We start from the raw sequence: 25,532 nt of genomic DNA on the forward strand, positions 1-25,532 counted from the left end.
CTCCTCATAGGTACAGAAACGGACTTTTCTGTAGCCGTCGTTACATGAAGTCAAAGCGAGACGCAGGCCGTTACAACATTAGAAGTGAGCAACCGCAAAACGGGTGATAGCGACACTTCTTTGATCAGACGTTTCTTTGTTAATCTCTCAAACGGTCACGTCCTTATCTGCATAATCAGCCAAAATTGCCAAGTTAATAAAATTGATAATGAAGTGCCCAAGTGGGAAATACAAAGACGCAGATACTCTGAAGTATTACTTGCTTAATGCAGTGCAGGTTTTCAAGTACCTGACAACGTCTATTCGTTAGACGTGACACGCATTTATCTTATCGCCAGGGAGCTTCCGGCCTACCTCCGCGGCTCCCGGGAGGCACAAAACGACGCTCGCTCAGCCTGCCGCGGACACAGCAGCAAGCGAACCCCGCTATCACACTCAGCTCGATCGGCTCTTCTCTGGCATATATTCGCGAGTGTTCGTAGTGTCCGTTCAGTGTAGCGGCCGACCGACAAGACGTCGAACAACTGTAGCAGCAGGTTGTTTTAAAAATGCGCCTTCTGCAGCCTCTAGCGTTTCTGTGCCTGCTCTCGGCACTTGTCACACAGGTGGGTACCACAGCTGCGAGCAGGTGTTGTTACCAGTGAGAGCCGTGCACTGGATCTAAAAGTCATCCGTACTGCGTCTGAACTGTTTGAGCGCAGCTACTGCGCCGTTGCTGCTGTTGATGTTTTTTGTCGTGCTCTCCGTTACGGAGACTGCTTTGAGGCAACTCTCCACACTTGGCTATGCTATTCGAGATTGTCCGTCCCTGAAAAACTCCCACAACTTTCATCCAGCTGCACCTGGTTACCGTACACGCGAAGTTACCGTACACGTGCCCCGTGGTCTAGTTCCACACTTTCTATCTCCCCCACCCCCCTGCTGCACAGTTTCCACCATTACCGAACTGACGATCGCTCACATGGCCTCAGGACATGTTCCATTGACCGAAGCCTTAGTTTAATGAAGTTGTGCCACAAAATGCTCTTCACCCCACTGTTTACTATTACTTCACTGGGAATCCTTACTACACATCTAATTATCAACGGTCTTTCTTCAAAAGCTTCTATTCTCTTCTCGTGTAAACTGCAGGTACTCCACTAGTATCACGAATATGGGAATCCAAATCAAGTTCGTTTTAAATACCCGCCCTAACGGTTGTGAGCAGTGATCCCTATACATCCTGGATGTAGAAGTCTGGTCTCTGAGTATAGGACTGAAGCGTGTCTGCATAAAGTTGAAATAAGTGGTTCATGTAATGTTAAAACAACAGCTGATTCCTCAAACTGGGGGGCTATCAAGTATGGGGTCCCACAGGGTTCGGTCTTAGGTCCTTTACTGTTCTTGATATACATCAATGACTTACCACTCCACATTGATGAAGATGCAAAGTTAGTTCTATTTGCTGATGATACAAGTATAGTAATAACATACAAAAACCAAGAACTAAGTGATGTAATTGTAAATGATGTTTTTCACAAAATTATTAAGTGGTTCTCAGCAAACGGACTCTCTTCAAATTTTGATAAAACACAGTATATACAGTTCCGTACAGTAAATGGCACAACTCCAGTAATAAATATAGACTTTGAACAGAAGTCTCTAGCAAAGGTAGAATTTAAAAAAAATTTAGGTGTGTCCATTGATGAGAGGTTAAACTGCAAGCAACACATTGATGATCTGCTGAAACGTCTGAGTTCAGCAACGTATGCTATTAGGGTTATTGCAAATTTTGGTGATAAGAATCTCAGTAAATTAGCTTACTATGCCTACTTCCATTCACTGCTTTCGTATGGCATGATTTTCTGGGGTAATTCATCGTTGAGTAGAAAAGTATTCATTGCTCAAAAACGAGTAATCAGAATAATTGCTGGAGCCCACCCACGGTCATCCTGGAGACATCTATTTAAGGATCTAGGGATCCTCACAGTAACCTCACAGTATATACATTCACTTATGAAATTTGTTGTTAATAATCCAACCCAGTTCAAAACTAATAGCAGTGTGCTTAGCTATAACACCAGGAGAAAGGATGATCTTCACTATGCAGGGTTAAATCTGACTTTGGCACAGAAAGGGGTAAATTATGCTGCCACAAAAGTCTTCGGTCACCTACCAAACAGTATCAAAAGCGTGAAAGATAGCCAACTAACATTTAAAAATAAATTAAAAGAATTTCTAGATGACAACTCATTCTACTCATTGGCTGAATTTTTAGATATAAATTAAGGGAAAAAACAACTTAAACATTAGTATCATGCAATATTTTGTGTAATGTAATATCTTGTACAGACATCTTTTATTAACCTGACACGTTCAACATCATTACGAAGTGTCGTATTCATGATCTATGGAACAAGTATTAATCTAATCTACACGTGTGCTTTGCATCGTCCGCCATGTTGTAGTTTGGCAAGCAAATGTCCATCGGTCTGTACGTGACAAACAATTGCAGACTGATTTATTATTGTGAGCTTTATGTCAATATGTGATGTAATAGGCTGATGTGGGAGCAGAATCGAAAAGTATTTTCTTTTCTTGTTCTCGTGACATAGCCTACCAGCCATGTTGTAATTTGGCAAGAAACCTAGTATGAGCATCTATGACCGGCACGATCAGACAGCTGAAGTTCATCATCCACGTTTTATAGAGATCACTGGTCGTGAGCGTTAGTTACCTTTGATGCTAGACGTGGTTAGGTGACACCAGTCAAGAATGCCATTAAGGTGACAAAGATGCTGTATCAACACATCTGTGAGTTCGAACCGGATTGTCTAACAGGGCTACGAGAAGCAGGATGGTCCCCCTGCGACCCTGCAGAAAGACGTGGCAGGAACGTAGCCACTGCTGGCAGCGGTAGTCACCAGAATGCAAGGTCGCAGGAAGACTGCGCTCCCGACGGCCACGTGGAAGTACCAAGAGGTATGACCATCGTGTTTTGGGCTTTGGCTTTGACGCATCGTACTGCATCTGCAGCAGAAGTCTAGTTGGCACCACAGTGAGACAACGAACTGTTAAAAATCGGTTACTTCCATGACAGACGACTTACAGCGCGCATTCCACTAACCCTAAACCACCGCCATTGCTGTTTCAGTGGTGCCAAGTGCGAGCTCATTGGAGGGCAACGTGGAGGCCCGATGTTTTTTGTGATGAAAGCTGGTTCTGCCTCGGCGCCAGTAATGGCCTTATGTAGATTAGGAGGAGGCCAGGTGATTGCCTGCAGCCAATCTGTGTGGGTGCCAGACCCACTGGGCTCACACCTGGAGTTACGGTGTGATTTCTTATGACAGCGGGAGACCTCTCGTCGTTATCCAACGCACGCTGACAGCAAATCGGCACGTCAGTCTGGTGAGTAGACCTGTTGGGCTGCCATTCAGGAACAGCACTCCAGAGAGTGTTTTCCAACAGGATAACGCTCACCCACGTACCGCTGTTTCAACGTACGTGCTGTACACAGTGTCGCTTTGGTCTGTTGGATCATCAGCTCCGTCCCCAATCGATCACATAAGGGACATTATCGGACGACAGCTCGAGTGTCATCCCCAAACCAGCGTTATCGTCTCTGTATTGACTGACCAAATGAAACAGGCATGGAGTTCTGTCACACAGACTGACAACCGGAGCTACTGCAACGCAATGCATATAAGTTTGCATGCTTGTAGTCAACATTCCGGCAGTTACAATCGTTATTAATGTAGTTCCCTCTGGCACTAATACACAGGAGTAGGCGTTGTTCCCTGTCTTCATAGCAGCGCTGAAAGGCTTCAACTGGTAGGGCGTTTAACATGTCGGTCACATTGTTTTGTATAGAGTCCCAAAACGACGTCCTTTTAAGACATTTTTCAATTTTTCAATTTCGGGGTAAGAAAAAAGTCACAAGGACTGATATCAAGTGAACAGGGGGGCTGTGTAACAACAAAAATGCCTTTTGAGGTAAAAAGTTCCGCGACGGTAGTGGCCGCCTGACATGGGGCGTTGTCATGATGGAGCATCCACTTATCAGGAATTTCCGGTCTAACTCGGTTCACACTTTTTATGAGCGTTTCAGGAATACATTTGTAAATAACTTGGTTAGCTGTTTGCCCTGGAGGAACAAATTCATTATGCACAGTACCCCTTCTGTCAAAAAAGCAAATCAGCATTGTTTTGATCTTTAATTTGATCAGTCGAGCTTTCTTCGGTCGAGGAGATGGCTCACTGTTCTACTCCTCAATGTGCCGATCTGTCTCAGGATCGTACCCAAAAATCCAGGATTTGTCTCTCGTGATAACACGACTGAACCTTTTGTCGTCTCTGATTATCCTCCCTAAGAGATCAACGCGCACGTTTCTTCGATTGTCCTTTTGTCCAGTTGTGTGGTTTTTTGGCACCAACCTTCCGCATGTTCAAAACTTTGGTCAGAATTTGGTATACGGTGGAAGTGCTTAACGGGTCGCCCATCATGCTTATTGTTAAACGTCGGCCTGCTCTTTCAAGAGCATGCCCATGTTCGACGTTTTCGTCGGTTTCTGAAGGTGAAGGTCTCTCTGAGTGAAGTTCATCTTGAACGTGTTCTCAGCCTTCCAAAAATGGTTTGTGCCAGCGAAAAACTTGTGTTCTTGATAAGGAATGTTCTCTGTAGGCCTGTTTTAACTTTCCTAAGTCACAATCGCCGATTTCCCAAGTTTAACAGAAAACGTCGTGGCATAACGCCGCTCTAAATTCGCGTGTTCCATTTTGGTAACACAACTACACATATGGCGCTCTAAAATTGACGTGATGGCCGTACAGAGCTGAAACTTGGTCTGAGCGTCTGGAAGGGATGGACGCACCAGTCTACACAAGTAGGACAACACAGCGTTGCCAGATCGCTCGCAGTGTTGTTGATCTCATTACCAAAAATGGTTCAAATGGCTCTGAGCACTATGGGACTCAACTACTGTGGTCATAAGTCCCCTAGAACTTAGAACTACTTAAACCTAACTAACCTAAGGACATCACACACATACATGCCCGAGGCAGGATTCGAACCTGCGACCGTAGCGGTCGTGCGGTTCCAGACTGTAGCGCCTTTAACCGCTCGTCCACTCCGGCCGGCGATCTCATTACCTCGTATATCGTGAATCGCATGTTGTTTGTATCCCCTGTTTGATTATTTCGGTGGTAATGGAATCAAATGAGAATTCTGGTTAGACAATTATGCTCTACTCATTTATTAAATTATCGTACACCAGCTTGTGTGTTGTGAGATGCCATCTTGACATTACCAGCCTTCCTCCCTCTCCATCTGTTCTTGTTACTGTCTTCAATCCAAACACTGGTTTGACGCGGCTCTCCATGCTCTTGAATCCTGTGCAAGCCTCTTCACCTCTCAGTAACTACTGCAACCTACGTCCTTCTGAATCTGCTTCTCTTGGTCTCCCTCTACGATTTTTACTCCCCCCCCCTCCCCGTTTCTCTCCAGTACTACATGGGTGATCCTTGATGCCTCAGATTGTGTCCTACCAACAGATCCCTTCTTTTAGTCAGGTTGTACCACAATTTTCTCTTGTCCCCAATTCTATTCAGTACCCGCTCATTTATTACATGATCAACCCATCTCTTCTTCGCATTCTTCTGTAGCACCACCTTTCGAAAGCTTCCATTCTCTTCTTGTTCAGTTGCATGCATTCCCTTGCAAATATTCGCTTGCAAACATTCGCTTGCAAACATTCGCTTGCAAACATTCGCTTGCAAACATTCGCTTGCAAACATTCGCTTGCAAACATTCGCTTGCAAACATTCGCTTGCAAACATTCGCTTGCAAACATTCGCTTGCAAACATTCGCTTGCAAACATTCGCTTGCAAACATTTGCTTGCAAACATTCGCTTGCAAACATTTGCTTGCAAACATTCGCTTGCAAACATTCGCTTGCAAACATTCACTTGCAAACATTCGCTTGCAAACATTTGCTTGCAAACATTCACTTGCAAACATTTGCATGCAAACATTCGCTTGCAAACATTTGCATGCAAACATTCGCTTGCAAACATTCGCTTGCAAACATTCACTTGCAAACATTCACTTGCAAACATTCTCACTATCCCGTGATTATTCATGGTAGAGACAGTGAAATATTTTATCCGTATTCAGTTCTCTCACCCACTAGTAATAAATATCCCGTTCCCTGCATGAATAATTTTCATGCTGTGAAAGGTAAGCTTACATGATGGCTCTGGAACTAAGCTTGGCTGTCGCAGATTTGTATAGTGCGTAGACTGATGTCTCCATTCAGTAATCTGTGCAGGACACTGTAGTGAGGCCTTCAGCTTCTACAACAGTACAAGGACATTTTGTTGATGTGCTACATAAGTATTCATTTACTTTGGTAACATACTGTCAGTGGTAGACAGTTTCCATATTAAGGTGTTGTGATTACATTCAGGATAAATCATCCTATTTCAGGGTGTTTAGTTACAAACTGACCATATCAACAACCTGTAATTTCGATAGCGTTTCAAGAGCAATTTCATTCAGTTTGCTGTTCCATTAGACAAGTTCCGGCTGCCAGTTTACACTGGCACGGATTTCTTGTAAGTGTGTTCTAGCGTGACTATTTCTTTTCCTTAACTTTGAAGTTAGATATCATTACAAAACTGCTTATTGGATCATGACCATTGATACAATAAGACATAGCTCCAATAAATCAGGGCTTCTTCCAGTAATTTTGCTGGTGCATAAGTTAGTAGCGTTTTTCCAAAACTTTAGTAGACAGAAGGGATAAACATAACGCAGACTCCAGTCATCAGTAATATACTCTCCTTCACTATTTGCAACAGTCTTCCAACCCTGCGGTAACTTTTCAATTCCGCGACTGTAGAAATCACGTGGTTTTGAGAGGAAGAACTCCTTGAGGCATGTTCGGAGTGCTTTTTCATCCGGAAAGGAAGTTCCTTGCAGGTTGTTCGATACAAAGCGGAAAAGGTGATAATCTGAGGGCACAAGATCAGGTGAATGCGGTGGATGCGGAATGACTCCCCAACCCAACTGCTGTACAGTGTCTTATTGCCAATAAAGCAGAACGCTCGTGGGCATTATCGTGAAGTTGCATCACTTCACGCAGTCTTGCTGATAGTTGTTCTTGGACTGCCTCTTCGGTACGTCTCAGCTGTTACGTCGGTAGTGACGGTCACATCTTGCTGAAGCAATTCGCAGCAAACCGCCCCGTCACTCTTCTGCCGCATGCAGAACATTATCTTTTGTGTACGCGCGCAGGTCTGTGTGTGGGGAGCTGACGCTTCGTTTGGGTTCAACAGTTCCTTTATTTTCCTTGTGTTAGCATAAAGATACTGTGTCTCCTCACCAGTAACGATACAGAATTGCGATCGTCGGTATTGTTCACAAGCCAATTAAGATGCAAGCAGAGATGCAGATATGGACACCCGCTGAATTTCGTGATTTTGGCTTAGGGCATGCAAACCCATACAGCCTATTTTGGAACATTCCATACTGCATACAAACGTCGCACTATGGTGGAATGACCTCACTTCATCACATTTGCCAGTTCTCGTGTACACTAACGTTGACCATTGTGGATTAAAGCGGTTAAACGATCTTCATCAAATCCCAAATGCCTTCCTGAACACGGAGGGTCACTAATGTCAAAACGATTCTCCTTAACACGAGAAAACCATTTGTTTCGGTGCTGCGTCCAGCGACATTGTCCCCATACACAGGGCAGAAATATTTCTGGCTACCTCTGCTGGTGCCAGCCCCCTACTGAACTCAAGCAGGAGAATATTATGTCGGAAATGTTCCGATTTCTCCAGTTCTCGCTTCATTTTCTAGCGTCCACGGCTCCTCTGAGTCTCCAAACGACAAAATGACTGTTATCAACAGTGAAACATCCCCTTAGAAAAATTAATGAATTATTGTGCTGATGTACCTCTTAATGTTATTTGATTTTCAAACAGCTGAGCATAGCTGAACGTACTCAGATATTTCTCTCTTTACTTATTCTGATCAACACTAAAGTGACACACAATATTTTTAGCGCAACGCAATCTGGCTTTCAATAGTCGCTACTAAAGAATGGCCCTGACTAACAATAACCTATACCTTCCATGAATCACTCACCTCACAAAAATCTTCGTTCCTCGAACTACTGCATTACAGCGAGCGCCACTACTGTCAGCTAAATAAAAGATTCAAGCTACTGAAGCCACTAACTACTGATAGGCATAGTTAGCAAATGAAAGATTTTGATAGAGAACAAACAATGTATTTACCTTGATAGTGTTCAAAAGTCATCATATATACATCAGTTCATGACATCCAGTCTTACAAATTTACTCTTTCTGATGGACAAAACTCCAGATCATCCGCTCTCAAAACTCTACCATCTCTCTCCCCACATCCACTACTCCTGGCGGCTCACCTCCAACTGCGCAACGCTACGCGCTGTTCACAGCCAACTGCCCAACACTACAGTAGCAAATATTCCAACAATGGAAACCAGCCACAGTCTTCACACAGCACAGTCAGTGATTTTCATATAGAGTGCTACGTGGCGTTACCAACATAAAAACCTAAACAACCTACTTACAACAAGTAACTACAAATAAAAAATGGCACTCGATAAATGAACCTATAGCAACCGGAATGCCAACACGGAAAACAAAAAATGCTACTACCTTATGCACCAACCTAATACGTCTGTCAGCAGATCAATACATAACACGCCAGGCACATAACAAGTTTTTTTTTTTTCACGTTTAGAGGAAGGTGCTAATAAAGTAACTGACATCCCTTTGCTGACCTTTGATTGCTGTCTGGAAACCGTTACACTGTCCTTCAGCGTAGCTGTTGTTGTTATTCTGTCACTGCTTTTTTTTTCTCCAGGGCGTGGACTGCGAGCCGGTGCTGGCGACCGTCTACTACGAGGCCAAGTGCCCCTACTCACGTGACTTCGTGGTCCAGCAGCTGCTGCCCGCCGTTCTCCGGGACCCGGAGCTGATCCGGCCGGTTCTCGTGCCTTTCGGGAAGGCCAACGTGAGTCTGAGCTCCTCTCCAACTTACTTACGTTGCTGCAAACAGTTCTGGTACAGCATGTGAATGTTGTTACGGCACGTGAGTTTGTTCAGCGACTGCAGTTCACAAACATCAACGCTACAGCGGTGTCGTCGACGTCTCCGCGCATGCGCACGGAGTATCTGGACGGGGGGCGAACTAAAATATGGCAGCGCATTATTCTTTCTGATCAGGCATAGAAAAACAATTGGCATTCAAAACAGCTTCTCAGAATGAATAAATAATGGTAATGTATAATATGATAAGTTTCCTTTAATTTACGTCTATGGTCACAAACGTTTTGTTAATAGATTACCGGTCTGCTTTATAAAAACAACAACATAATTTTCTGCAGCCATAGTGGCATCGTCAAATGCTAAATGCAGAATCAGCACGAGCATTTAACATTTGACGATGCCACTATGGCTGAAGTACATTAGGTTGTTGTTTTTATAAAGCAGATCTGATGATGGTCATTACCGACCGAAACCGGTAATCTATTAGCAAAAAGTTTGTGACCATAGATGTAAATTAAAGGAAACATATTGTATATACGGGCCACTGTTTAATTCGTGACAATGACGCAGCTTGTGAGTGTATAATATTCTCCTCGGGTCTGCATCCGGATCATGAAGTCATCTTAGTGTTTCGGCAGTGCATCTGGCCACCATCTTTAGGTAAGTAAGCTGTTCCACCAACTCCCCGCAACTGAATTAGTCAGACTGCGAGCGGAGGCTCCTTTATACTCCGCGTAAGGCCAAAAGCGCGTGCGCAAGAAATCGTCGTCAACTGCCCTCTAACAGAAGTGAACATATAGCTCCTCAGTGGAGGAAACTGCCAAAGGCGGCAAACCACTCTCAAAAACTATTCTGATAGCTGAACGGAAGGCTGTTGTTTTTTAATGTATCATAAAACGGGGCTCCAAGTCTCACTTAAATGCTAACCATTGTCTCTAATTATAAGGTTGTCAGACAGTGTAACTGCAGTGGATTCTTTTCAAACACAGTTGGAATAGCGACACGTTGGGGCAACCGTTTGTCTCCCTTTACACAACATTTTGTGTCCCTCGGTAAGGTGGCGCTCTGCCACCGCAGGTTTCTGAGGCTCAAACAAATATGTGTGGCGTTGGTAGTCAACACATCGAACCTGGATGGTATGAACTGTTCGACCAGCGCACACTCCTCTGCAGAGTGAAAATCTCATTCTGGAAACATCCCCCAGGCTGTGGCTAAGCCGCAATATCCTTTCTTTCAGTTCTGCTAGGTTCGCAGGAGAGCTTCTGTAAAGTTTGGGAGGTAGGAGGCGAGGTATTGGCAGAAGTAAAGCTGTCGGGGACGGGGCGTGAGTCGTGCTTGGGTAGCTCAGTTGGCAGAGCAACTGCCCGCGAAAGGCAAAGGTCCCGAGTTCGAGTCTCGGTCCGGCACACAGTTTTAATCTGCCAGGAAGTTTCATATCAGTGCACACTACGCTGCAGAGAGAAAATCTCATTCTGTTTGACCAATATAAGTTTTCACACAAATGCCAGGGGATTTTGTATACACCGGGAGTCATAAAAAATGGTTCAAATGGCTCTGAGCACTATGGGACTTAACTTCTGAGGTCATCAGTCCCCTAGAACTTAGAACTACTTAAACCTAACTAACCTAAGGACATCACACACATCCATGCCCGAGGCAGGATTCGAACCTGCGACCGTAGCGATCGCGCGGTTCCAGACTGTAGCGCCTAGAACCGCTCGGTCACCCCGGCAGGCGGAGTCATCAAGTCCGAGTGATTCGTTACTGAGCCAAGGAACGCTCTAATCTTGGCTGGAAGTGGAAAACACTTTTGACCTCATCCTGGCATCAAGTTTACGATGGAGGTTGAAAGGGATGGAAAACCTGATTTTGTAGATGTCTTGGCTTACAGAAAGCATGATGGGACACTGAGATATACAGTTTATCGAAAGCCCACGCACACTGTCCGTTACCTGCACGCGTCGAGCTGTTATCCATCGTTCGGGGACTTTTGCAAGAAAAGCTGATGCCATTTCAAACCCTGAAAACTTCACACAAGAGCTGGATCACCTTAAAGTTGTGTCCAAGCAGACTGGCCATACAGTTTCTACTCTGGATCTTCAGAAGGAACCACTGGAAGATAGATGTAAATCGGTGACTCTTCTACCTTTTACGAGGAGCATACCATCGAAAATAGGCAGAGTTTTAAAAGGATATGTCTTCTTCGGCCGCCAGGCAAAATTAGAGCGCTCCTTGGCTCAGTAAAGGATGACTGGGGACTGAAGAAGCCCTGTGTGTATGAAACATCCTGCCATTGTGGGAAAGCTTACATTGGTGAAACAACTCGAACCATTGAGGACGGATGTGTTTAGAAAGATCTCCACACGACTTTGTTTCAGCCTGAGAAACGTGCAGTGGCAGAGCACTGTCATACCGAGGGACGCAAAAAGGTGCACCAAAAGACACAGAGTTGCTGCTGCGTCTCGCTAGCGGAAATGTTTTTTAAAAGAATCCACTGAAATTCCACTATCTGACAATCTTAATAATAAAGACAAGGGTTACCCAGTAAGTAAGATTTGAAACCCTATTTTATCAAACATTAAAAATAAAACATAAAGGTCAGCCATCAGAATAGTTTTTGATAGTGATTTACCGATTACTTCACTTTCCACCCCATTCATTACTGCTAGAGGGCCGATAATGACGATGTCTTACGCTCGCGCTGTTGGCCGTAGGCGGCGCATGAAAGACAGCCGCCGTTCGCAGTCCGAATAATTCAGTTTCGGGGAGTTCGTGCCACAGCTTATTCACCTGAAGATAGCGGCCAGGTGGACCGCCGAAACAATATTTCAAGATGGTTTCATGATCCGGCTGCAGAACCGAACAGATTATTGTCAGTTATTATGCCGGGAAAGACGACGTTATCGCAACAGATCATGTACATTTTTCAAGCGAATCTTATGCTGCTCTTTTATTGCAAAATGATAGCTGGTTCAGGTAATGGTGATGAAGGTTGACAGTGATCACGCTCCACAGTAGACCGCAGAAGCTCAACAATACTGAGATCTGGTGACTGTGGTCGTCACGGGAGACGCGACAATTCACCCTCGTGCCCACAGAATGAGTCCTCTCGTCTTGGAACCCAGCGTCACCTTTGGGAAACAAACATTACACTATGGGATGCATCGAAACAGTCCCTGGCGACCTTGCAGAGTAGCCACGGCGCTGCCCACATCACCACCGAATCCCTGACGTCGTTCACTCTTGCGACGTAAACTCGACCAGAAGTTGGAAACAGTGTGCAACGAGTCTCATCCGACCAGATGACTTTCTTCCACAGTCCAACTTTTGGTGCTCTGGCACCACGTTTCCCTCGTGAGCCCATTTGCATCACTGATGATTGCTTTTGGAATACGAGCTCCCGCACCAATTCCGTCCGTACGGGACCCCCATGCTATTGTTTTGGTTCTGACAGGGTTCGCAAGTGCAACATTCACTTGTGCAGCGACTTTTTTTGCAGCTGTCGGTCTCGTTATTTTTTGTCACAGTCCCCTGTAACGACCGTCCGCTAAGATCACTCAACACACTGTCGTCTCCGTTGTGGCTCACAGGATGATATTTTTCGCCTTTGGTCGTCTGCGGTATAAACCTTCGATACTGTGCCTCTGGAAACACACCAAACACTTCGGCTCCCACCACACGAACGCCAGCAGTTTCGATTTCAGTCAGCTCCGATATAAACTACAAGCTGTCGAACTCCGTGACTGTTCCTTTATTGGGTGTAGAAAAATATCCGCTACCAGTCACAATAAAAGGTTATTTACTTGTCACACGACCGGTTTCGGGCTTGCGCCCATCTTCAGGTGTTTATACATTCCTGTACATGTTTGTACTGTTGGAGATCACTGTATAAATACAAAAAAATTATTTGCTTGTCACTGCACAGATACAAGTGGGACAATTGTAAGCAGTAAGGTAGCATTTAACGAAAATATATCTGTACTTACATAAAGATGAAGTACCATGATTACAGTTATGCTGTGGTGATAGTTTTGCCACTTAGTTACACACTTATGGTCATTTTCACGACCATATTACAGTTTTACTAAGTATAGCTTCATATTACACTATTATGATGTACACTCGTGAAATACAGTATGTTTACATACAAACATGTGGGCTGTGGTCAAAGAACTTAGATGTAGCAGATGTAAAGATGTTGTTCAAACAGATGTTGCTCATAACCTACAAGTTTACTTTTTATGCACCCGTTCCGAAGGCCTTCCATTCCCTACACAGTGACTCCGCAACGGAAGTATCCGTCCGTGTTTACATTTGGTTCTTCTTGTTTAATGTGACCCCACTTAAGTGAAAATCCTGTCGAGTTGATGTGAAGATGGTAAGGCCTGGAGAAGTCTCGTTTGTTTTCTTTTGTGGTAAGGTGTTACGGGACCAAACTGCTGAGGTCATCGCTCCCTAAGCTTACGCACTATTTACTCTAACTTAACTTACGCTAAAGACTACACACACACCTGTGCCCGAGGGAGGACTCGAACCTCCGACGGCTACCCCGCGCGGCTAGAACTCTGGAAGGGGCCGCTACCCAGCAAATGTACATCTACATACATACATCGCAATCTACCGGACGGTACGTGGCGGAGGGTAGTCTGTATCATTAGTAGTCGTTTCCCAGTCACAGATAGAGCGAGGGAAAAATGACGATCTATGTGCCTCCGTGTGGCTAGAAGACTTCTTAAGTAATAGAACCCAGTACGTTGTCCTCGATGGTGACTGTTCATCGGAGGTGAGGGTATCATCTGGAGTGCCCCAGGGAAGTGTGGTAGGTCCGCTGTTGTTTTCTATCTACATAAATGATCTTTTGGATAGGGTGGATAGGAATGTGCGGCTGTTTACTGATGATGCTGTGGTGTACGGGAAGGTGTCGTCGTTGAGTGACTGTAGGAGGATACAAGATGACTTGGACCGGATTTGTGATTGGTGTAAAGAATGACAGCTAACTCTAAATATAGATAAACATAAATTAATGCAGATGAATAGGAAAAAGAATCCCGTAATGTTTGAATACTCCATTAGTAGTGTAGCGCTTGACACAGTCACGTCGATTAAATATTTGGGCGTAACATTGCAGAGCGATATGAAGTGGAACAAGCATGTAATGGCAGTTGTGGGGAAGGCGGATAGTCGTCTCCGGTTCATTGGTAGAATTTTGGGAAGATGTGGTTCATCTGTAAAGGAGACCGCTTATAAAACACTAATACGACCTATTCTTGAGTACTGCTCGAGAGTTTGGGATCCCTATCAGGTCGGATTGAGGGAGGACATAGAAGCAATTCAGAGGCGGGCTGGTAGATTTGTTACTGGTAGGTTTGATCATCACGCGAGTGTTACGGAAATGCTTCAGGAACTAGGGTGGGAGTCTCTAGAGGAGAGGAGGCGTTCTTTTCGTGAATCGCTACTGAGGAAATTTAGAGAACCAGCATTTGAGGCTGCCTGCAGTACAATTTTACTGCCGCCAACTTAAATTTGGCGAAAAGACCATAAAGATAAGAGAGATTAGAGCTCGTACGGAGGCATATAGGCAGTCATTTTTCCCTCGTTCTGTTTGGGACTGGAACAGGGAGAGAAGATGGTAGTTGTGGTTCGAGGTACCCTCCGCCACGCACCGTATGGTGGACTGCGGAGTACGGATGTAGATGTAGATGTAGATGTATGAGCCATAACTTCTCGTATCGTGTCTTGGTGGTCCTTACGCGCAGTGTATGTTTGTGGCAGCAGAATCGTTAGACAGTCAGCTTCAAGCGCCGGTTCTCCAAATTTTCTCAATAGTGCTGCTGTAGAAGAACGTCGCCTTCCCTCCAGGGATTCGCATTTCAGTTCCCGAATCATCTCCCCACTACTTGAGTGTCGTTCGGACGTACCAGTAACAAATCAAGCAGCCCTCCTGTGAACTGCTTCTGTGTTTTCCCGTAATACTACTTGGTGCAAAACCGAAACACTTCAGCAGTACTCAACCATACATTCCTAAAATCCACCAAATAAACCGAAGTCGACCGTGCTCGTTGCACGTCATATCACTTCGCAACGTTATTTGCAGATTGTTGAACGTCGTGATGGTGTCAAGGAGGACACTACTAATGCTGTAATCGATCATTACGGGCTTGATTTTCCTACTCATCCGCTTTACTTTTAAATCTTGCTGTCATTGATCACACCAACTGGAAATTCTGTTTAAGTCGTACTGTGTCTCCCTACAGTCGCTCAACTTCGAGACCTTACCGTACACCACGGAATCAACAGCAAACAACCGCGGACTGCTGCCCACCCCGTCCGCCAGATCATTTACATATATAAAAAATGGTAGTGGTTCTATCGCTCATCACTGGGGCACTCCTAACGACACCCTTATCTCTGATGAACACTCCTCGTCGACGACAACATACTGGTATCTGTTGCTTAAGAAGTCCCCGAGTCACTCACATACTTGGGAACCCATTCCGTATTCTCGTACGTTCGTTGACAGAGAGATGTGGGGTATCGTGTCAAATGCTTTTCGGTAATGTAAAAGTATGGAATCTCTCTTGCCGTGCATCCGTAGTTCGTAATATATCATGTAAGAAAAGGGCAAGCCGAGGTTCACCCTACGAATGCTTTGTAAAACCGTGTTGATTCGTGGACATCATACTTTCGGTCTCAATTTTTGAGTGAATCAGTCCTCTGACTGGTTTGATGCGGCCCGCCACGAATTCCTGTCGTGTGCCAACGTCTTCATCTCAGAGTAGCACTTGCAACCTACGTCCTCAATTATTTGCTGGGTGTGTTCCAATCTCTGCCTTCCTCTACAGTTCTTGCCCTCTACAGCTCCCTCTAGTACTATGGAAGTTATTTCCTGATGTCTTCTCCTTGTCAGTGTTTTCCACATATTCCTTTCATCTCCGATTCCACGCAGAACCTCCCCATTAATTACCTTACCAGTCCACCTAATTTTCAACATTCGTCTGTAGCACCACATCTCAAATGCTTCGATTCTCTTCTGTTCCGGTTTTCCGTCCATCTTTCACTTCTCTACAACGCCGTGCTTCAAACGTACATTCTCAGAAATTTGTTCCCCGAATTAAGGCCTGTGTTTCATGCTAGTAGAGTTCCCTTGGCCAGGAACGCCCTTTCTGTCAGTGCTAGACTGCTTTTGAGATCCCCTTGGTCCGTCCGTCATTCGTCATTTTGCAGTATAGGATATACATTATGTTAGAACTCAGAATACGTTCTAGAATTCCACAGCAAACCTATGTTAAGAATGTTAGTGTGTAATTTTCCTGTTCTGTTCTTTCACCCTTCTTATATATTAGGGTCACCTGCTGTTTTTCACAGTCGCTTGGGACTTTGCGCTGGGCAAGTATTCGCGATAAATGACAGTTACGTAATGGGCCAAAGCCGCGGAGTACCCCGTGTAAAACTTAATTCGGATTCCATCCGTACCTGTCGACTTAGTTGATTTTGAGTCTTTCAGTTGTTTCTCTACGCCAGTGATGCTTGTCACCATGTCGTCCATACGGGACTTTATGCGATGGTCGAACAATGACCGGCCGCAGTGGCCGAGCGGTTCTAGGCGCTTCAGTCTGGAACCGCGCGACTGCTACGGTCACAGGTTCGAATCCTGTCTCGGGCATGGATGTGCGTGATGTCCTTAGGTTAGTTAGGTTTAAGTAGTTCTAAGTTCTAGGGGACTGATGACCTAAGACAGGGGTCTCCAAACTACGGCCCGTGGGCCGGCAAACCGGCCCGCGTTAGCTGGCCGGACATCCCTGGTATCCGGCCCGCCAAATATTCGAGGTGGTGCCTATACTGCCAACAATTGAGTTTCGAGGCCTATCGCGACCAATACACCGCTACATTGTGGGAGCTCTGTCTTTATAAAGCGCAAGGTCATGGTTAAACTTGTGGCTATCCACAATAAACAGACAGACCATTCTCCGATTTTCAGATTTTCCTTCTCTGTTCGAATTCAAACTTTGAATTGTCCCACACTTCGTCGTCTCATCTACTAGTACAGCGCACAAAACACTAAAAAACTCGTGACACACTCGCAACATAGACACAATCACGCAACAGAGCTATCAAATATATGCTCTGGCTCTGCTACTCGCCACAAGACTACATAACTAAACTTATTGTTGCGCCGCTTGAAATAACAATGCGTCGACATACTCTACCTCTGTTACGTCTTGCAATAATAGTGTTGCTAACAATGATTCTGAGATTTCGTTAACTTGCAAGACGCTTTCGTGAAGAATGTGCAGTGACATACTTTTTTGTCGGTGAAATTCGCCAGAATAAAATACGCCAGAATTTCGGTCAGGTACGTCCGCCAATCAAAATTATGTAATTAAATAAAAATCGTAGTTCGTTTCAGTGCTACCTATACCCAAAACCTTAGATTTTTGCGATTACATCTTTCCTTTAGCCTTACATTACGGTCATCCTGGAGTGCTAGTGTTCTTTAATCCCACTAGGTAGATCTTGGCCCTTATGACTTCGTAGAGGAGTCAATGTGGCCCGCGGACTAAAAAGTTTGGAGACGCCTGACCTAAGATGTTAAGTCCCATACTGCTCGGAGCCATTTTTTGTCAAACAACGATATGTTTGTACGACTCTCATGCACCAAAGATTTCTTAAACGCTTTGGTTTTGCTATCTTAAACTGCCGCACCACACTTGTCAACGAGCGACTGCGGGGAAGCCTCTTAGACTCACTTAGGATCAGAAATTTTTACGGTTCTGGGCCAGATATTTTGATAAGGTATGACGGTGGTAGTTGTTGCTTGGTTCGTGCACAGATCTTTTCACAGGTACACAACTACTCTACTAACCTGACGTCATTTGCACTACTCTTTCAAACTGAGAATGCACCACTGAAGATGGTCTTGATGAACTGAAAACCTGACAACCCATCCTCCCCGGAAAAAAATGGCGCTGAGCACTATGGGACTGAACTTCCGAGATCATCAGTCCCCTGGAAATTAGAACTGCTTAAACCTAATTAACCTAAGGACATCACACAGTCCGCAGCTCGTGGTCGTGCGGTGGCGTTCTCGCTTCCCGCGCCCGGGTTCCCGGGTTCGATTCCCGGTGGGGTCAGGGATTTTCTCTGCCTCGTGATGACTGGGTGTTGTATGATGTCCTTAGTTTAGTTAGATGTAAGTAGTTCTAAGTTCTAGGGGACTGATGACCATAGATGTTAAGTCCCATAGTGCTCAGAACCATTTGACACCACACACATCCATGCCCGAAGCAGAATTAGAACCTGCGAAGGTAACGGTCGTGCGGTTCCAGAAAAATGTTTCAAATGGCTCTGAGCACTATGGGACTTAACTGCTCAGGTCATCACTCCCCTAGAACTTAGAACTACTTAAACCTAACTAACCTAAGGACATCACACGCATCCACACATTCATGCCCGAGGCAGGATTCGAACCTGCGACCGGAGCGGTCGCGCGGTTCCAGTCTGTAGCGCCTAGAACCGGTGGGTCACTCTGGCCGGCACGCGGTTCCAGACTGTAGCGCCTAGAACTGCTCGGCCACTTCTGCCGGCCCTCCCCGGAAAATGGCATCGGGAAAATTAAAGGCAAACTTAAAACAGTGAAGGTGATACCCTATCTGGACCAAACGGTGTAAGAGGATGCTGCCCATACTTACACCCATATATGGCTAGAATGCGACTCGTTGCACAGCTCAGTTTCTCAATTACGTGTCGTGAGTCGGTGAAATAAAGAGGCCACTAGTGTTTTCGGTATTATTTTGGACGAATGTGATGGCGCACTAATGTTTTCACCCTCCTCTCGTTTGCAGGTAACTGCCACCCCGGAGGGCTACGACTTCGCGTGCCAGCACGGACCATCCGAGTGCCTGGGGAACCGGCTGCACGCCTGCGGCACCGCCCTGGCCGCCAGCCGCACGCTGCAGATCTCGTACGCCGCCTGCCTCATCAGCGACTACACCGACGTCCAGGCCGCCGCGCAAGAGGTACGTTCGTTCAGAAACTATTCGAAAAGGTTTCGGGCTTGCAGCCGGTCGTCGTTAGCTTCCAGCCGCGATATTTCGACTGCACAAGTGCCAGCCATCCTCAGGTGAGCCATCCAAGACTGACAAAGACGCTTTTTTTTTCTTTATTGTGATTTCATTCCCCCGCCCCATATGGGCAGGGGAGGGCTGTCAGCGGCACAATCCGCCGCTCTTCAGTCGAGTGACACGACAACTAAAACAATAATAAAATGAGACATACATAAGGAGATAAAAAAGGGGAACATAAAACAGAGTAAGGGGAGAAAATGGAGGTAAAAAGACATGGACATGTAGACGTTCATGGGGGACAGTTAAAAGAGTCACCAGAAAGTTAAAAAACACAGTTGGCAATGCTTGAAACACAGAGAAGACACTGAATGCGCATGCACAGGTTAAAAGTTGGCCACAGTATTAAAAACACTCCGAAACAACACACTTAAAACCCACTAGCAGCACACACGACGAAGAGTAAAACTACCAGGTGGGACCTGCCGAGGGAAAGGTCAGAGAGGATGGAAAAGGAGGGGAGAGCATGGGGCAGCTGAGGAAGCGGCGGGATGAAAAGAGGAGGGGCTGGGGCAACCGTGGGTTCACGAAGAGGCAGGTGACACGTGGGGACGGGAGAGGAAAAGGGAAGACAGGGCAGAAGGGAGCGCAGAGACACTGAAAGGAGGCACAAGAGATGGAGGGGGAGTAGGAGGGGAAAGCCGCTCAGAAGGAGGGTGGGGGAGGAGAGGAAGCCCTGAGGAGGAGGCAGGAAGAGGGGGTTACAGTTGGTAGGAAGGGTAGATGTCAGGGCGAAGCTCATCATCCGGGAGGGGTAGATGGTGGAAGTTGTGTTGGGAAAGGATATGGAGGGTGTGGAGATGGAGAGAGGGAGGGACACAACGGTAAAGGCGCGGCAACTGGGATTGGAGAGGAAGGGAGACATTAGGGGTGAGGGGGATCAAGGCGGCGGACAATATATAGTGTGTGGATGTGTTCAAGGAAAAGGAGAAGGTGGGGGAAGGGGATGAGGTCGTAGAGGATGCGCGTGGGGGACGGAAGGCGGATGCGGAAGGCGAGGCGGAGTGCATGGCGTTCGAGGATTTGGAGTGCTTTATAGAACCGGGGAGGGGCGAAAATCCAAGCGATGCTGGCATAAAAAAGGATGGGGCGGATCATGGATTTGTAGGTGTGAAGGATGGTGGAAGGATGCAGACCCCACGTCCGGCCGGACAGGAGTTTCAGGAGGCGGAGGCGGTGTGAGCTGACAAAGACGCCATCCGTTCCTCAATATATGGCGTGTAGCGAGTATTCCGCGCATGCTTCAAAATCGTATTGACAGACGAACCACACCGCCCGCCGGCAGCGCCCTCGCTGCTGGAACTGCAGAACTCTGCTGCCTTCAGCGTTGTCAACTGCCGCGGCCATCGTAGTACCCTGACGTCTTTGTCTGGAGCAGATAAAACTCCTGTCTGCTACTGCTATACCATACCCTTAAAGTTGGAGGCAGGTCGTGAAATAAAACTGTCTTGTTAAAGTAATTATGGTATAAAGCAACAGAGCAGTGTTACCCTCTGAGAGGAATTTTGTTATGTTGACTGTTTTGTGCCTAATGGAGGTGGCTTATCGGAAGTGAAAGCCAGAATCACGTAAATATTTAAACAGTAACAAACAATATTTTACCTATCTACACTGTTCAAAGAGTAAGGAAAACGGTCGCCAGCCAAATTAGGCAAGAGAATTATTGACAGTCTTGTTTAAGAATATAAGTATGAGTAACTTTACCAGACAAACACAACCTATATTTTGCCACACGTGAGTGCAAAGAACTCTGGCACCTGCATATGTTCACGTTAAAAAAAAATGCTAACAGTTATAAGATAACATGGCTATTTGCATAGTGGCAACAGAAAACGACATATACTTTTCCCTTCAAGGCTTGTTCAAACTGAATGGTCTCAATAATATTACTATCAATATTGACTGTAGAATCATAAAATAGGCATATGTTCAATATTACTTTTCAAACATTTTCCTATCTTATAAAAAAATTGTAAATGTAGTTCACTGCAAAATTATGAACTGCTCATAAGTTAAGTTTCTGTCTCAGCTAAATACTGTTCTATTTAGAATGAAAGTTAAATGTATGTCACTAACAAAAAAATTCTCACTGAATTTTCAATAAAAGAAGTTACTGTTTTCATAGATAGTGGTTGTCCTATTAATTGTTATTTAGTATGAGCACAATAGACAAACTATAGATACTGTTACAACATTAATATGCACTTTCAATACACAAAAGAAAGCACTGCTTAGCAAGCATAGGTATATAACTTTCCACAACTGCAGTTTTCCACTTTTAAGATACAGACTTACCTTCTGCGATTTACAACAGGCAGCAGTGTGATCATTTACTAACCAAACTTTATAAGCCTCAGTCTTAAGAATTTTTAATTTTGAAGTTGGCAACAACATATTAATAAGCAGTTTTAATAGGAAAATTATTTTCAGCAAGCATCATTTACTTTAACTCCATCTCTTGCCACATTAACTTTTTTGTTATGTTCAAGAGGCATTAATTAGCAAAACACTGGGCTTTAATGTTCTGTCTTCAGTAAGGACACTCGGTAATCACCTTAGTTCAAACGGAGAGGAACTTGATTGGTGTTATGATAAGGAAAAAAAAATCAAGGTAGATACGTAAGTTCTGTTATAAATTACCTTATATTTGAGCTCACTAACACATCCAATAAGCTGATCCTTCACTGTACATTATTATAGTGTTCCGTTACAGTGATTGCGCAATGTGGTGGCGATTGCATGTTGGTAGGTGAGTTTGCAGGCAGAATTGCTGGACTCTGTCATTTCTTGGTGGCGATGATAGATACCAATTTCAGAAAAATTCCATCTCTTCATCCATCCAACCGAGGCAGTGTAAAGCGTCAGGAGAAGCCTCTCTCGAAACCAGCACAGTATACAACTTTTACATGGGCAGTTCACAGTTTGGTAGCTTGTCCCCGACTGACTCTCGTTCCACCTTTTCTACCTAGGCCAACCACAATTTGCGCACGCTATACAGTTCCGTTCCCGAGGGGAACCTCACTACCTCTTACACACAAAATAACTCAGAATCCTAAATGATGGTCAGCAGTGTACATAACAGCAAACAATCATTTTAAACAAAACATATCATTTGCACATATAGGTAGTTCTAAACAATATTATTTAAACAAATTCCAAATATATACAGTAAGTTTTGTCTCCCTCCAGTTGGGACAAAGAATTTAAATGACAGATATACTACATTGCATAGAATGAAACCATGACATCAAAGTTTTAACAAAGAAAGGAGTATACAATTTTTTGTTATCGATTTAAACAGATTTACAGAAGCTCAAAGATGTAACATTAAATAAAACAAAAGGCAAAATAAATCAGTAGAGCATTAGAGCTATGGTGTTACAGGCAGATCTTAGAGATGACGGGGTACCACGCATTATCTAGCTGGTGGCCATTGTCACGGTTCATAAGATTGTGTGTCATGCGAATTTCCACTGATTCTTTTATGACGGAGTCCCAAAAGGATGTTGCTGTGGCCAAAATTGTTGTGTTGTCATACTCCATTGAGTGTCCACTGGAGGTGCAGTGCTCAGCAATTGCAGACTTGCTAGGTTGCGAAAGGCGAGTACAGCGTTGATGTTCAGTGCAACGTTCTTCCACTGTTCGCAATGTCTGTCCTATATATGACATGCCACACTGACAAGGTATTTTATAAATTCCCGCCTTCCGCTATACCAGATCGTCTTTCACTGATGCCAGCAGGTCGGAAATCTTCGATGGTGGACGCAAAATCACTTTCACTTCGAAACCGTGGAGGATTCTTGCAATTTGGAAGGAAATGTTGCCAACAAAGGGAAGAAAAGCTAAAGAATTAGTAGGTGTGCTTTCTTCTTTCTCCACTACCTGATTCTCTGGCTTAATTGCAAGTGCCTTGCTAATTTGCCGGGTAGAATATCCATTCTCTTTGAAAACCCTCTTCAGGTGGGCAAGCTCTTCAGGCAAACTATCTGCATGTGACACTACATGAGCTCTGTCTACAAGTGTTTTAAGTACACTAATTGTTTGCGATGGTTGATGGCAGCTGAACGAATTTAAATACAAATCACTATGTATGGGCTTACGAAAAGCTGCAACACGTGTCACGTGCTGAGCACATTTTTTAGTGTTCGACGATCAGTGATGCTGCCGTATAAATACACCGAAGAGCCAAAGAAACTGCTGTCGGCAACGCCTATATAAGACCACAACTGTCCGGTACAGTTGTCAGAACGGTTACTGCTGCTACAATGGCAGGTTATCAAGATTTAAATGAGTTTGAACGTGGTGTTTTAGTCGGCGCACGAGCGATGGCACACATCTCCGTGGTAGCGATGAAGTGGGGCTTTCCCCGAACTACCATTTCACGAGTGTACCGTGAATATCACGAATCCGGCAAAACATCGAATCTCCGACATCGCTGCGGCCGGAGAAATATCCTGCAAGAACGGAACGAACGAGTACTGAAGAGACAGAAGTGCAACCCTCCTGAAAAATGGCTGCAGATTCCAATGCTGCGCCATCAACACGTGTCAGCGTGCGAACCATTAAACGAAACACCTTCCATATGGGCTTTCGGAGCCGAAGGCCCACTCGTCTACCCTTAATAACTGCACGACACAAACCATTACCCCTCGCCTGAGCCCGTCAACACCGACATTGGACTGTTGATGACTGGAAATATTTTGCCTGGTCGGACGAATCTCGTTTCCGATTCTATCGAGCGGATGGAGACAACCTCATGACGCCACAGACCCTGCGTGTCAGCAGGGGACTGTTCAAGCTGGTGGAGGCTCTGTAATGGTGTGGGACATATGCGTTGGAGTGATGTGGGATTCGTGAGAGGTCTGGATACAACATCCTGTCTGATCACCTGCGTCCATCCATGTCCACTGTGCATCCCGACGGACTTTGGCGATTGCAGCGGGACAAATCGACACTCCACACGTCAGAATTGCTACAGAGTGGCTCCAGGAACACTCTTCTGAGTTTAAACATTTCCGCTGGCCACCAAACTCCCCAGATATGAACATTATCGAGCATACGTGTGATGCCTTGCGGCGTGCTGTTCAGATCTCCACCGTCACGTACTCTTGCGGAGTCAGTTCCCTCCGGCCCTACTCCACACACTACTCGAGTCAGCGCCACGTCGTGGTGCCTCACTCCTGTGGGCTTGCGGGGGCTCTGCACGATCTTAAGAAGGCGTACTGTTTCTTTGGCTCTTCAGTGTGTATCCTCCACGTTATTCTGCCTGCACGGTGGGGGAGTGGCTAAGCGGTCCTGACAAATCTCAGACGTATTGCTAGTTTTGGGACACAGTTATTCCAGCCGAATAATGCTGCAAGTGCTAACTGAAGTGTTGTACAATCTGGGGTAAACTCAACTACGCGTGATCATACGCTGCTGCATGGTCGATTACTCTATGGAGTTAAAGTTTTTATACACAGCGCAGACAAAATGTAAAATACAGAAGTACTAACAGCCAAACATTATTTATTGAAATGGCGGATGTAGTACATGTGACCTAAAGTTCAGAATCACTGATCTTTTTGTATGGTATGGCAGAATCCAACGTCGTAATATATTAAATGCACTGCCAAAAATTCATGGTAAGGATAAACAATCATATGACGTCAAAAATTCACTATATCGTAGTAGAATGGACCACTAATAGCAACGTTTTTGGCTTATACTAGTGAGCGCACACGATCTGCACAACAGCATAGACAAGATGTAACATACTGATAAACTATTAGCAAAGCAACACACAGCAACCGTATGACACAGGTAGAGGAGTAAAAAACAAGTACTATACACCATTACAAGGTAAGATGCTAATAAAATATTAGGCGTGACGGGGGAAAAAGGGGGGGGGGAAGAGGAGTGCTGTTGGAAACGAAGGAAGGGAGAGATTGAGGGTATGTTGTTGCGAGGGGGGAGGAAAATATACGAAATCCAAACAAAGGCTTTTATACCAACGGTCAGTGTATGCTAATAACTGAAATACTCTAAAATTCTTAAATTTGGATACCGACAGGTGACTACTACATGTAACCAAGGCATTGTGAGACATAGCATAAAAAAGTGATACGTAAGTTATAATAAATAAAAACATTTAGTGCCAGCATGCGAAGAAAAAAGGAAAAACAAACCACAATGGAGGGAGTAGTGGAGGCTGGTGGTGGTGGGAGGGGTGATAGTAGGGGATAGAAGGGAGCGCAGGGGATGAAGCATAGCTCTGAACGTTGTTGCCTCTTTCTATCACATATCTGAAATATTGTGCTGTCTCATTGTTATTCATAATAAAGCCT

At 45.1% G+C, this 25,532-nt stretch overlaps 1 protein-coding gene across 2 annotated transcripts in view; it reads left to right on the plus strand.

The window, feature by feature from the left end:
* Positions 1-467: 467 nt before the first annotated feature.
* The window catches only part of LOC126106479 (GILT-like protein 1), a 91,548-nt gene continuing 66,483 nt past the window's right edge, over positions 468-25,532 (plus strand). For both annotated transcript variants that reach the window (XM_049912778.1, XM_049912779.1), the window contains exons 1-3: positions 468-605; positions 8,901-9,050; positions 18,928-19,101. In XM_049912778.1, coding sequence (XP_049768735.1) covers positions 549-605; positions 8,901-9,050; positions 18,928-19,101 — 381 coding nt within the window. In that variant the 5' untranslated portion in view covers positions 468-548. The remainder of the gene's footprint in view (positions 606-8,900; positions 9,051-18,927; positions 19,102-25,532) is intronic.

This window comes from Schistocerca cancellata, chromosome 10, assembly GCF_023864275.1.
Source record: "Schistocerca cancellata isolate TAMUIC-IGC-003103 chromosome 10, iqSchCanc2.1, whole genome shotgun sequence".
In the NCBI taxonomy this organism is placed as follows: Eukaryota; Metazoa; Arthropoda; class Insecta; order Orthoptera; family Acrididae; genus Schistocerca; species Schistocerca cancellata.